The sequence below is a fragment of the Stegostoma tigrinum genome, chromosome 9 (genome assembly GCF_030684315.1).
Source record: "Stegostoma tigrinum isolate sSteTig4 chromosome 9, sSteTig4.hap1, whole genome shotgun sequence".
NCBI classification, from domain to species: domain Eukaryota; kingdom Metazoa; phylum Chordata; class Chondrichthyes; order Orectolobiformes; family Stegostomatidae; genus Stegostoma; species Stegostoma tigrinum.
Genome location: NC_081362.1, coordinates 25,508,414 through 25,522,096, shown reverse-complemented (window position 1 = coordinate 25,522,096; position 13,683 = coordinate 25,508,414). Strand labels below are relative to the sequence as shown.

The 13,683-nt window shown below is 43.6% G+C and overlaps 1 protein-coding gene across 1 annotated transcript in view; it reads right to left on the bottom strand.

Annotated features, from left to right (window-relative positions):
- The window catches only part of plg (plasminogen), a 219,310-nt gene that overhangs the window by 168,239 nt on the left and 37,388 nt on the right, over positions 1 to 13,683 (bottom strand). The window contains exon 9 of the mRNA XM_048536068.2: positions 113 to 303. Within this exon, the coding sequence (XP_048392025.2) occupies positions 113 to 303 (191 nt within the window). The remainder of the gene's footprint in view (positions 1 to 112; positions 304 to 13,683) is intronic.

Below are 13,683 nucleotides of genomic sequence, written 5' to 3'. Positions count from 1 at the left end.
TTAGATTAATTGCCTTTTGAACACATGCTGCAATGCTTTATTATTGTAACACAATTACAAGTTTTTGTGATGACTAGATTTATTCCTTCCCAGTGAAGGTGGTTCGAGTTACCTGATTGACCATCAGGTGCTTGCAAGGCCTCACTGCTTCCTCCATGTACAGGCATTATAGAGGGAGGTTGAGATGGTGCAGTGTCACACTTTGAAATCCTGCAGTATTCCCATCGGACCAAGGGGTCAGTTGTGAAGCACCAAGGAGCCCTATCCTGATCAGGATTTCTACAGTGGTTAGCAAATAGACCCCTGCGGATTGAAAGTAGAAGAGAAACACTCAGAGCTATATTCCTATCAAATCCAAATTTATTCCTAGCAATCTTTCTTTATTAGCACACTTAAAAGAAAATAGAGATTTTGAATACAAAGAGAACATTCAATTAGCAATGACTACAACATAGAGGATACAATTTGTCAGTGTTCTTGCTTTTTTAGTGGAGTCCAAATCAAAAGCTGGAGTAATCAGACTGGGAAGTTCTTTTCTTGGGGCAGGCTGATTGATTAGCAATTGAAAAGTTGCAGGTAGTTTCTTTCTTAAAAAGGCCATCACAAGTTTTCATGAGGTCGTCTTGCTATAATATGACTCCTGATTCATTATTTTGGTAAAAGGATGTTTTCACTTGCAGTATATGTAAGCCCAGGTCGGGCTTGTTGTAGCAGAAAATGTTTACATTAGGAATGTTTGTAGTCGACTTATTTGGCAAAGGTAATCCCAAGAGTCCATCAGCCTCCCCATGCAAATTAGATTGCTGATAGATAAGTTTATAAATGTGAGCTGATAGCAACAAACCCAACTTCAGCTTTTGGCTCACTGCTGAAAAAGGTATCCCCGACTGAGCTCCATATATTGTGGTCAATGGTCTGTTACAGAGTCATAGAGTCATATAGCCTGGAAACAGATTCTTTGGCCCAACTCATCTATGCCAACCAAGTTTCCCAAACTAAACAAGTCCACTAGCTGGCATTTGGCCCATATCCCTCTAAACTTATCCTATTCAAGTACCTGTCCAAATGTTTTTTAAATGTTCTAACTGCACCAGCATCTACCACTTCCTTTGGCAGTTCATTCCACACAGGTGCCGCCCTGTGTGTGAAAAAGTTGCCACTTGGGTTTCTTTTAAATCTTGCCCCTCTCACCTTACAGTTATGCTTTCTAGTTTTGAACTCCCTTACCTTGGGGAAAAGGCCTTTGCTACTCACCTTCTCTATGTCCTTCATGATTTTCTAAACTTCTATACGGTCATTCCTCAACATCCCACACTGTCCCAGCCTATTCCAGCCTCTCCTTATAACTCACATCCTCTGGCAGTCCAAAAACTAGTGATTTTAAATAAACCTGTTGAACTATAACCTGGTGTTGTGTGACTTCTGGCTTTGTCCACCCCAGTTCAACACCATGCGATGGCTATTAATCTTACACACATCTGTTTTCTCTCTACAGATTTGCACCTCAGTTTCCTACTGACTATCAGGAAGCCTGTAGTACAATCCCACCAACATGATCATCCACTTCATATTCTGAGTTCCACCTCAGCCATGTTTCTGTAGTAGCTATAATGTACCAATCCCATGTTCCCATACATGCCCTGAGTTCAGCCATCTTTCTTGTCAGACTTCTTGCATTGAAATAAATAGCTAATCCTTAAGAGTTACTTGTTCCCTGACTTGCTCGTGTCTGCCTTGTCTAATTAACATGCTCTGTTTAACTTTCAAACCGTGCTGTTCTGTCTCTCTATTCTTACTACTACTTAGGATCCCTCCACCACCCCTCCCTACTAGTTCAAAGGCTCCCAAATAAAATTAGCAAATTTCTCCACCAGGATATTGGTCTCCCTCCAGTTCGGGTGAAGCCAATCCCTTTTGAACAGGTCTCTTTGCACCAGAAGACATCCCAATAATCGAAAATCTGAATCCATGCCCACTGCACCATTCCCTCCGCCACTGACTTATCCAACCTATCTTCTTATTCCTACTCTCACCATCACACGGCACCTGGAGTAATCCAAAGATTACTACCTTTTGAGAAGCTGCTTTTTAACCTCCTACCTAACTTCCATGGTCACTCTGCAAAGCCTCAACCCTTTCTCTAACCATGTTGTGTTTTACCAATGTGCACAACAGCATCAACTTCTCACTCTCCCCTTTGACAATATGCTGCAACCATTCTGAGATATCCTGGACCCTGGCACCAAGGGGCTAACATACCATCCTGAATGCTTGCTCATGGCCACAGAATCTCCATTCAGTGCACCTGACGGGACAGTCCCCTATAACAATTATTCTTTTGAGCCCTGACAAACCCCACTTAACCGAAGATTCATTCTTGGCGCACATTGCTATTTTTCTTTAAGAGACTATCCTCCCCAATAATAGCTAAAATCGTATATCTGTCTGAGAGAAGGATAGCCACAGAAGACTCCTACCTCTCCTGATAGTCACCCATCTACCTGGCTGAACCTGCAGTGTGACAACCTCTCTGAAGCTACTATCCATCACATTCTGTGCTCCCTGTATGCTCCTCAGAGACTCCAACTGCCTCTCCAGTCGATTTAACCCGCATATATGAGAAGCAGCCAAACAGCCCTCCTACAGACATAGTCTCTAGGGATAGTCTGTTAGTAGGACAAATTCCTGCTGTACAGAAATTTGTAGAATTGTCCGATGTTAAAAATTATTTCTAGAGCATTTTTCTCTATCTGTGCATAGTTCATTTCTGCTTTTGTTAATGATCTTGCAGACGCTATTGACTTCTCTTCACTGTCAGGTAATATGTGGGAAATGACTGCTCAAACTCTGTACATTGATGCATCATATGCTGGTCACAGCAATGTTTGGTCAAAATGAGTCAGGACTACAGACTTTAATAGAACAAAAAGAACAAAGAAACCTACAGCACAGGAACAGGCCCTTTGGTCCTCCAAGCCTGTGCTGATCAAGATCCTCTGTCTAACCTGTCATCTATTTTCTAATGGTCTGTGTCCTTTGCTCCCTGCCTATCCATGTACCTGTCCAAATATATCTTAAAAGATGCTAACGTGTCTGCATCTACCACCTCCGCTGGCAACGCGTTCCAGGCACCCACCACCCTCTGTGTAAAGAACTTTCCAAGCATATCTCCCTTAAACTTTCCTCCTCTCACTTTGAACTCATGACCCCTAGTAATTGAGTCCCCCACTCTGGGAAAAAGCTTTTTGCTATCCACCCTGTCTACACCCCTCATGATTTTGTAGACCTCAATCAGGTCCCCCCCTCAATCTCTGTCTTTCTAATGAAAATAATCCTAATCTACTCAACCTCTCTTCATAACTAGCACCCTCCATACCAGGCAACATCCTGGTGAAACTCCTCTGCACCCTCTCCAAAGCATCCACATCCTTTTGGTAATGTGGCGACCAGAACTGCACACAGTACTCCAAATGTGGCCGAACCAAAGTCCTATACAACTGCAACATGACCTGCCAACTCTTGTACTCAATACCCCACCCAATGAAGGAAAGCATGCCATATGCCTTTTTGACCACCCTATTGACCTGTGTTGTCACCTTCAGGGGACAATGGACCTGAACACCCAAATCTTTCTGTTCATTAATGTTCCCTAGGACTTTTCCATTTACTGTACAGTTTGCCCTTGAATTTGATCTTCCAAAATGCATCACCTCACATTTGCCCGGATTGAACTCCATCTGTCATTTTTCTGCCCAACTCTCCAGTCTATCTATATTCTGCTGTAATCTCTGACAGTCCCCTTCACTATCGGCTACTCCACCAATCTTCATGTCATCAGCAAACGTGCTGATCAGACCACCTACACCTTCCTCCAGATCATTTACATATATCACAAACAACAGTGGTCCCAGCACAGATCCCTGTGGAACACCACTGGTCACAGGTCTCCAATTTGACAAACTCCCTTGTACTACTACCCTCTGTCTCCTGTTGCCTAGCCAGTTTTTTATCCATCTAGCTAGCACACCCTGGACCCCATGTGACTTCACTTTCTCCTCAGCCTGCCATGGGGAACCTTATCAAACGCCTTACTGAAGTCCACGTATATGACATCTACAGCCTTTCCCTCATCAATCAACTTTGTCACGTCCTCAAAGATTTCTACTAAGTTGGTAAGACATGACATTCCCTGCACAAAACCATGTTGCCTATCACTGATAAGCCCATTTTCTTCCAAATAGGAATAGATCCTATCCCTCAGTATCTTCTCCAGTAGCTTCCCTGCCACTGACATCAGGCTCACCGGTCAATAATTACCTGGGTTATTCTTGCTGACCTTCTTAAACAAGGGGACAACATTAGCAAGTCTCCAGTCCTCTGGGACCTCCCCCATGTCTAAGGACGCTGCAAAGATATCTGTTAAGGCCCCGGCTATTTCCTCTCTCGCTTCCCTCAGTGACCTGGGATAGATCTCATCCGGACCTGGGGACTTGTCCACCTTAATGTCTTTTAGGATACCTAACAGTTCCTCCTTCCTTATGTCAACTTGACCTAGAGTAAACAAACATCTATCCCTAACCTCAACATCTGTCATGTCCCTCTCCTTGGTGAATACCGATGCGAAGTCCTCATTAAGAATGTCACCCATTTTCTATGAATCAGCGCATAACTTTCCTTCGTTGTCCTTAAGTGGGCCAATCCTTTCTCTAGTTACCCTCTTGCCCTTTATAAAGGAATAAAAGGCTTTGGGATTTTCCTTAACCATGTTTGCCAGCAATATCTCATGTCCTCTCTTAGCCCTCTTAATCCCTCGTTTCAGATTTGCTCTACATTCCTGATATTCTTGCAAAGCTTGTCTGTCTTCAGTCGCCTAAACCTCACATATGCTTCCTTTTTTCTCTTGGCTAGTCTCACAATTTCACCTGACATCCATGGTTCCCTAATCTTGCCTTTTCTATTCCTCATTTTCACAGGAACATGTCTCTCCTGCACGCTAATCAACCTGTCTTTAAAAGCCTCCCACATATCAAATGTGGATTTACCTTCAAATAGTTTCTCCCAATCTACATTCCTCAGATCCTGCCAAATCCTGGTATAGTCGGCCTTCTCCCAGTTTAGTACTCTTCCTTTAGGACCACTCCTATCCTTGTCCATGAGTACTGTAGAACTTACGGAATTGTGGTCGCTATTTCCAAAGTAGTCCCCTACTGTAATTTCAACCACCTGGCCGGGTTCATTCCCCAGCACCAGGTCCAGTATGGCCCCTTCCCGAGTTGGACTACATACATACTGCTCTAGAAAACCCTCCTGGACACACCTTACAAATTCTGCTCTGTCTTGACCCCTAACACTGAGTGAATCCCAGTCAATGTTGGGAAAATTATAATCTCCCATCACCACCACCCTGTTTCTCCTACACCTTTCCATTATCTGTTTATATATTTGTACCTCTATCTCATGCTCGCTGTTGGGAGGCCTGTAGTACAGCCCCAACATTGTTACTGCATCCTTCCTATTTCTGAGTTCTACCCATATTGCCTCATTGCTTGAGTCCTCCACGGGGCCCTCCTTCAGTGCAGCTGTGACATCGTCTTTGACCATTACTGCAACTCCTCCACCCCTTTTACCTCCCTCTCTATCCCGCCTGAATCATCGATATCCTGGGACAACTAGTTGCCAATCATGCCCTTCCCTCAACCAAGTCTCAGTAATAGCAATAACATCATACCTCCAGGTACCGATCCAAGCCCTAAGCTCATCTGCCTTATCTACTACACTTCTCGCATTAAAACAAATGTACCTCAGACCACCTGTCCCTTTGTGTTCATCATCTGCTCCCTGACCACTATTCCCTTTAGTCACACTGACTCCATTATCTAGTTTCCTACAGGCTTTTATTTCTACCTCTTTTCTGTCCAATATTTGGTTCCCATCGCTCTGTCACACTAGTTTAAACCCTCCCCCACAGCATTAGCAAAAGCACCCCCAAGGACATTGGTTCCAGTCCAGTTCAGGTGTAGACCGTCCAATTTGTAATAGTCCCACCTTCCCCAGAACTGGTTCCAATGTCCCAAAAATCTGAACCCCTCCCTCCTACACCATCTCTCAAGCCACACATTCATCCTAGCTATTCTTTCATTTCTGCGCTGACTAGCACGTGGCACTGGTAGCAATCCTGAGGTTATTACCTTCAAGGTCCTACTTTTTAACTTGGCTCCTAACTCCCTAAATTCTGCTTGTAGGACCTCATCCCGTTTTCTGCCTATATCGTTGGTACCTGTATGCACCATGACAACTGGCTGTTCGCCCTCCCCCTTCAGAATGTTCTGCAGCCGATCGGAGACATCCCTGACCCGTGCACCTGGGAGGCAACATACCATTTGGGAGTCCCATTTTCGACCGCAGAACCGCCTATCTACTCCCCTTACAATTGAATCCCCAATGACTATCGCCCTTCCACTCTTTTTCCCGCCCTTCTGTACAGCAGAGCCAACCACGGTGCCACGAACCTGGCTACTGCTGCCTTCCTCTGGTGAGCCATCTCCCACAACAGTATCCAAAACGGAATACCTGTTTTGGAGGGAGATGACCACAGGGGACACCTGCACTGCCTTCCTGCTCTTCCTCTGCCTTTTGGTCTCCCATTCGCTTTCTCCCTCAGAAATCCTAATCTGCGGTGTGACCAAACTGCTAAACGTGCTATCCACGACCCTTTCAGCATCGCGTGTGCTCCAAAGTGAGTCCATCCGCAGCTCCAGAGCCGTCACGCGGTCTAACAAGAGCTGCAGCTGGACACACTTACTGCACGTGAAGGAGTCAGGGACATCAGCCCTGTCCCTGAGATCCCACATTGAGCAAGAGGAGCACAACATGGGTGTGAGATCTCCTGACATTATTAAACTTAACTTAGATAAATGAAAAAGGAACCAAAAGGTTTTTGGCAATCACACGATATATATAAAGAAGCGTGAAATAGAAAAAGCCTTACCTTATCTACACACCACTGAGTCTTTTTTTTGGTTAGAGGAGGAGGGCAGGTGGGAGCTTTATTAAGGAGATGTTTACTCCACAAACAGCAAGATTAGATTCAATTGCTTCTAACCCAAAATGGCCAATGATGTCATCATTATGTATAATGATTGGACTCTTAAAGTGACACCAGTATACTTGTACAACTACACAACATACCTTTATTTGGAGAGGTGATGGCCTAGTGGTATCATTGCTGGACTGTTAATCCACAGACCCAGATAACGCTCTGGAGACCCAGGTTCAAATCCCCAATGGCAGATGGTGGAATTTGAATTCAATAAAATATCTAGAATTAAGAGTCTAATGATGATCATGAATCCATTGTCAATTGTTGGAAAATGTCCTTTAGGGAAGGACACTGTCATCCTTACCTGGTCTGGCCTACGTGTCACTTCAGACTCACAGCAACATGGTTGACTCTGAACTGAAAAATTAGGAATGGGTAAAGATGCTGCCTAGCCAGTGACATCCTCATCCCATTAATGAATAAAGGAAAAAAAAATTGAAGAAATCTAATGTCATATTCCCTGATAATGTTTATTTCTGGTGAATGGCAGTGGCATTGAGGTGGGAGACATGTGAAATAACTCTTCAGGGGGTGGTATCCCATCACCAGTCATCCTTTATTTGCAAATGTGTTGCCTTTGACAAACACACTGCCTCTCACTGAGTCAGGCATCAAAGGGGCCCAATATCTCTGATATTCACTCTTTCACATCAGCTGGTGCTCCCTGATTGGACAAGATTAACAGCTCCAATCAGGGAAGTCATATTCTATGAGGTCCAGCTGGCTAGCCTTGTTACAATCACTACTTCCCCACCACCCCCCAACCCTGCCTAGTTCATCGACACAGGGCAGTCTGTTTCCTTCAAGAGCCTCCTGGGACATTTTAACACTAAGTCAAGTTCCTTCAACTTGGAATCTGACACAGGAGTCATGTAATAAACAGGAGTTCGCCTCTTGCACCTTAGACTAGACATTTCCTTCTTCTGGACGGAGAAGCATCAAGGTAGCTACTTCCATTATGTCTGTCTCTGATTCAGAGGACTCAACAATGCTTGACAGAGAGGGTCCCTGAAGTATTACTGAAGGCTTCACTGGGCAGGGTAAGTTTTGCCTCCACAAAGTCTGAATTTGCAGCTTTCAAATGGCCCATATGCTTATTCAGGCTAGTCACACCTTCCCAAACTTCGTAAGTCATTGGTCCTAATCACACATTGACCATGCCTCTTACCTATGCAGGGCCATTTCTGTGGTTCTTAAACCAAACTTCACCCACTGGATGAAACTATCTCTCTCACTTGGTGGAGTCTTGTGCCCAGCACTGGTGTTCCTGATGCCATTTCAGCCTCACCATCAGGTCTGTGAAGATCAGATTTGACCTGGTGTCTTTTTCTGCTGGAGCTATTCCTGTAGTTGCATAAGGAATTATTCCTATAATCAAATAGGAACTGAGGCACTTTGGTATCAAGTGAAGCCACAGGCCTTCAAGGTTTGGACTATTCTTTCTGCCAGTCCATTAGATAATGAATGGTATGGAACTGCTTTAATGTATTGAATCCCATTCAAGTTTAAGAAGTAACTAAAGTCCCAGTTGGTAAATGATGGCCCATTATCTGTGACCAATACGTCTGGGACTTCATGTGTCACAAAAGAGGTGAGCAAATTTTCCATTGTTTGGCGTCAACCTGATGTATGTCCAACCATTTTGAGTGACCATCTGCAATGTTTGAAAACATTGAACCCATGAAAGGTCCTGCATAGTCAATCTGCAACCAAATCCAAGGTTTACAGACATGTGAGAAGCTGCAGGTGGCAATTTTTGTCCTTTATTGATACCCTGGGCACTGCCCCAACAACACATGTGTCTGTATCCAATCCTAGCCATTCCATACAACTCCTCATCAACATGTTCAGTTTAAAGACCCCTGGAAGGCCCTGGTGGAGTTTAGCTAGTACTTGACTGTGGTCTTTGCTCGTGATAATCATTCTCACTCCAGACGACAATACGCTATCCTTTACTGTGAGCAGGTCTGTCCTGGATGAGAGAGATTTTAATTCTAGCTGCGATGGCCCTTTGGTTTCCCCCATCACCACCAGTTGTTTAAGTTTGGAAAGGATTGGATCTTTCTGTGTCCCAGGTCTGATATTATTAGCTGTGACTGATAGCGTGTCCAGAAAAGTCAATGTCATGACAGACTCTTCCATTAGGAGTACCAGTGATGGTATACCTGCGAATAGAAGGTGGCTTAATGCATCCACATTTGCTACTTCGCACCCTGGATTGTACTCTAATTTGTAATTAGAAGCATTTAGTGTTAGAGCCCACTGCTGAATGTGGTCTGAAGATATGGCAGAACTGCTTTGTCCTCTTTAAGCAGGCCATTAGCTATTGGGTATACCTCTCCGTTTGGCCATCCATAAGCTAATACCACTCCGAAGCCAAATAGGAAGGCACCGCACATCAATACCAGATATTTCTTAGGATTATAATATGCCAACACATTACGGGATGATAGTTGTTTCTTTACTTCATCAAAACCTAGGGGTTGTCTATGAGACCATTTCCAAAGCTGACCCTTTTTTTAAGAGTTAATGCAAATGTGCCAGGATGGATGCCAGATTATGTGTGAACTTTCCATAATTTATAAGACCCAGAAATGACCTAAGTTCCTGGGCAGACATGAGAGCTGGGGCATCTTTGATTGCCCTCACTTTATCTTCCAACAGATATAACCCAGTCTTGTCGACTCTGTAGCCCAGGTAGGTCACTTGGGGGACCTGGAATACTCATTTTTCTCTTCCCACTTTCCTTGGAAAAATGCCTTAGGATTATATCCAAGTTCTCTTCATTTTCCCTGTTATTAGCATATCATCTAGGTAAATAGTAACCTGAGGGAAACCTTACAAAATGATCACTCCACTCTCAGCTGAAAATTTGTGCCGTTTGATGATGTGCAGAGTGGTATCCCTGTATATTGACACAAGTCCTTATGGGTATTAATTGGCGCATACTTCTGGGAATCATCATCTAAATGCAATTGCAAGTAAGTGTGGCTCATGTCAAGCTTTGTGAAGGACAGACCTACTGCCCGCTTTGTGTATAAATTCTCTATGTGAGGGATTAGGTATTTATCCGACATGAAAAATGGTTTACTGTTTGTTTAAGATCCCCAGAAATTCAAACGGATTGATCGGGCTTCGAAAATGATGTGACTGGTGCTACCCATTCCACAAATTGGACTGGTTTGATGATTCCTTCACCTCCCAGCTTTCTGACTTCTGCCTCTACTTTTGATCGTAAGGCAAATGGCACCAGGTAGGTCTTGCAGAATAGAGGAATTTCTTCATGCTCAACATGCAAAGCAGCTTTGACTTCTCTGATAGTCCCTAGACCTTCCTGGAAGACTTTGAGGTACTTAATTAGGACTTCACTCAGGCAGCCATTTTCTAAATTAAAAACGTTGAGTCAATCTTAGTGAATCTCTCCCAACCAATTTTGCCCCATCAATCTTCGATCTAAGCCTTTTACTACAGTCACTGGTAACTGAATCAATTGCATTTCATAAGAAACCAGACAGAGGTTGTACCCTTAATCTGTGAAGATTCCCCAGTATACGTTCTTAGTCCAGCCGAGGCCTTGCACAAACTTAAGGGTTAGAATCCTGAATGAATTTTGTTAAAGACTGGTTCTTCATCATTGATAGGTCCACACCAGTATCGGCCTTCATTAGAATTAGGTGACCATTTAGCTGCAGACATTTAGTTTGATTGGTTCTGATTTGGGTGTTGCTTAGCAATTTAGGTGTTATAAACCAGATGAGGGTAGAATTTCCAGGCTGTGCACTCTCCTGGATACCCTCCTAAATTCCCTGCTGAATATTGGCCTATTAGTTATCCTACTCAATTTGGGCCTATGAGGTATCTTTTGCTTGTCTCAAGTCCATAAGTCAAGAACAATTACAATGTCTTACTGGACAGGATCCTGAAGAAAACTATAACTGTTTGGCTGAGACTTGGCTTTGTTTCAGAGTTTTGCTGTAGGCCAACTTACAGTCCCTTTGAGCAGTATATTTCCTGAGTGAGGTTATGTAGTGGCTTGCACACAAGTGGTGTTCCTAAGCTCAGCCAGGTTGGCAAGGGTATCCACTTCCATCTGAATACCTCAAAACCCACATGCTCCACTTGCCGCATTTTTCAATGATAAAGCCAGTTGTAGTGCCTGTTTGAAGTCCAGTTGAGTTTCAACTAGTAGACATTTTTGTATAGTTGCATCACTAATCCCGCATACCAGATGGTCTCCAAGGACTTCATTAAAGGTTAAACTAAATTCACAGCCTTCTGCCTAGTGAAAAACCCAGTGCAGATTCCCCTTGGCTCTCAAATTGCCGAGTAAAAACAATGGCCTCTCAGAATTGGAGGAAAATTGGCGTTGTAACATTCCTTAACTAAATCTGTCAACTCTTGAAAGGTTTTAGTATCTAGTACCTCAGGGAAACTTGGGTTCCTAATGGCAGAAGAAGCTATAGCACCACAGGCTATTAGGAGGATTACTCTTTGTTTTTCATCTACTGCAATGTTGTTTGCCCGAAAAGAATAATACATTCTTTCCACATTCTGGGCCAGTTCTCAACAGCAGGTTCAAATGAGTCAAGCTTCCCAAACATAGGCATGGTGTAAGAAAAAACTTATCCCCAACAAAAAAATGACTAAAATGAGTGAGTTTCTTCAGGATTGTGCTTTACTATCATTGCCACTGAAATAGTTCTTCAGTGGCTGGTATCCCAATGCCAATCACCCTTTATTTACAAATGTATAGCTTTTGACTGAGTCAGGTTCTTGAGAGACAGTATCCCTGACATTCCCCATTTTATGTCAGCCAGGTTTTCCTGATTGAACCTGATTAACAGCCCTAATCAGGGAACTCATACTCTCTCATGCCCAGCTGGCTGATATCATTACAATCACTACAGGGTGGTATTTGTTTCAGGACTCTGCGGAGATCTGTGGATTCCTTAGAAACTGAAATGAATGGCTCAGGCTAACATGGGTTGCAGATCAGCCTCTTGCAAGGGTCTGTGTTTAGGTAGTTATACTCAAATTCTACTGGCAGTAATTGATACAGTGGTCAAACTCTTCAGAGTTTACTCCTTTTGTTCTGTGGCGTTTGGTAGGAATCTGTTAAATCCTGCTGTGATATTAGTTAGGACATTGATACCCGCAGGTGGATGTCTGGCCCTTGTTGTACAAATACTGTGGCTTTTTAACCACATGAGGTATCGCCCTCACTTGCATATTGTTCCTATGTGGAAGAAGGTTCTAGGTCACCTGACATCTTGCTCAGCCAATGAGGGTGTGGCTTACTTCTCGTCTATATTTATCAATCTGGTTTGGGTACTTTCTTAGTCCTGACTTAATTCTGGAGCAATGGACTCTACTGACCACATTTCTGGCTGCATCTTTCTCCATTACATCTGTTCTAGTATGCTGGCTACCTTTTGATCTTTAAGCTTTTTCATCTGAGTTAAGCCCTCTAAATTTAATCAGAGATAATGGGAACTGCAGATGCTGGAGAATCCAAGATAACAAAGTGTGAAGTTGGATGAACGCAGCAGGCCAAGCAGCATCTCAGGCTCCTGAGATGCAGCTTGGCCTGCTATGTTCATCCCTCTAAATTTAAGATGGTTTTACCTGGACTATCCCAACCATTTTGATTCTACTGGCCCTTCAAGGTAATCTTTTCCAGCTTTCAGCACCTTGGTTTTCTGTGAACCAATCAGAGAGCCCTTTGTTTGATGCATCCTTTTTTGCTTAGTTTATTTTTCTGCAACCTCTCTTGTACCTATTTATTTTGGCTGGCTCTAACTAGAGCTCCCTTTAGGTTACTGCTGCTACAAAGTCTTCTTTGTGGTGCCTCCTGAGTTACTACGATTTGATTACCTACCAGGTTATACTCAAGTAGGCAATCTATCACTGCTACCAGTAGCTCAGGCACTGTTCCTACAGTCTCTGGATCTGGGTTAGGGTAATCCCAGTGTCTCTAAATAAGACAATAAACTTACTTCCCTCTGCAGACGGATAAGTGGGAACCGTTTCTCTGAGAACAAAACTCCCACCACTTTCAGGGATTCTACCTGGATAGGTTGCATAGGGGACAAACTCTCCTGGCTGGAGATTTGGCAGCCAAAGACCCTGTGGATTCGCTGTACCCCTTTGCTGACATATCTCTCTGGGATATAATGATTGCCAACTGCTTCCCCATTAACATTTGACATTCAGATCAGGGCTGCCCAATATTATTAAAGTCTGCTTCACTGTTTTGACGAAAGGCAGCTTTTACTGCAGAAAGCAAAAATGTAGGTTGTTAGATAATAAAATGTGAGGCTGGATGAACACAGCAGGCCAAGCAGCATCTCAGGAGCACATTTGCTTTTTACAGGCCAAACACTTTTACTTTGTGGTTTGAAGTTAGTGCTCTCCACTTTCGCAGTAGATGGAGGACGGGTGATCTCTTAACTCTCTGTATTTCAAACTTTTATAGTTAAAAAGACAATTGAGCTCAAGATAGTGGGAGTCACGTGACCAAGTCTGTTTGTATGAGCAGGACCTGTTATCAACAAGATAAAGGCTGGCATGGTAGCTAACCAGCC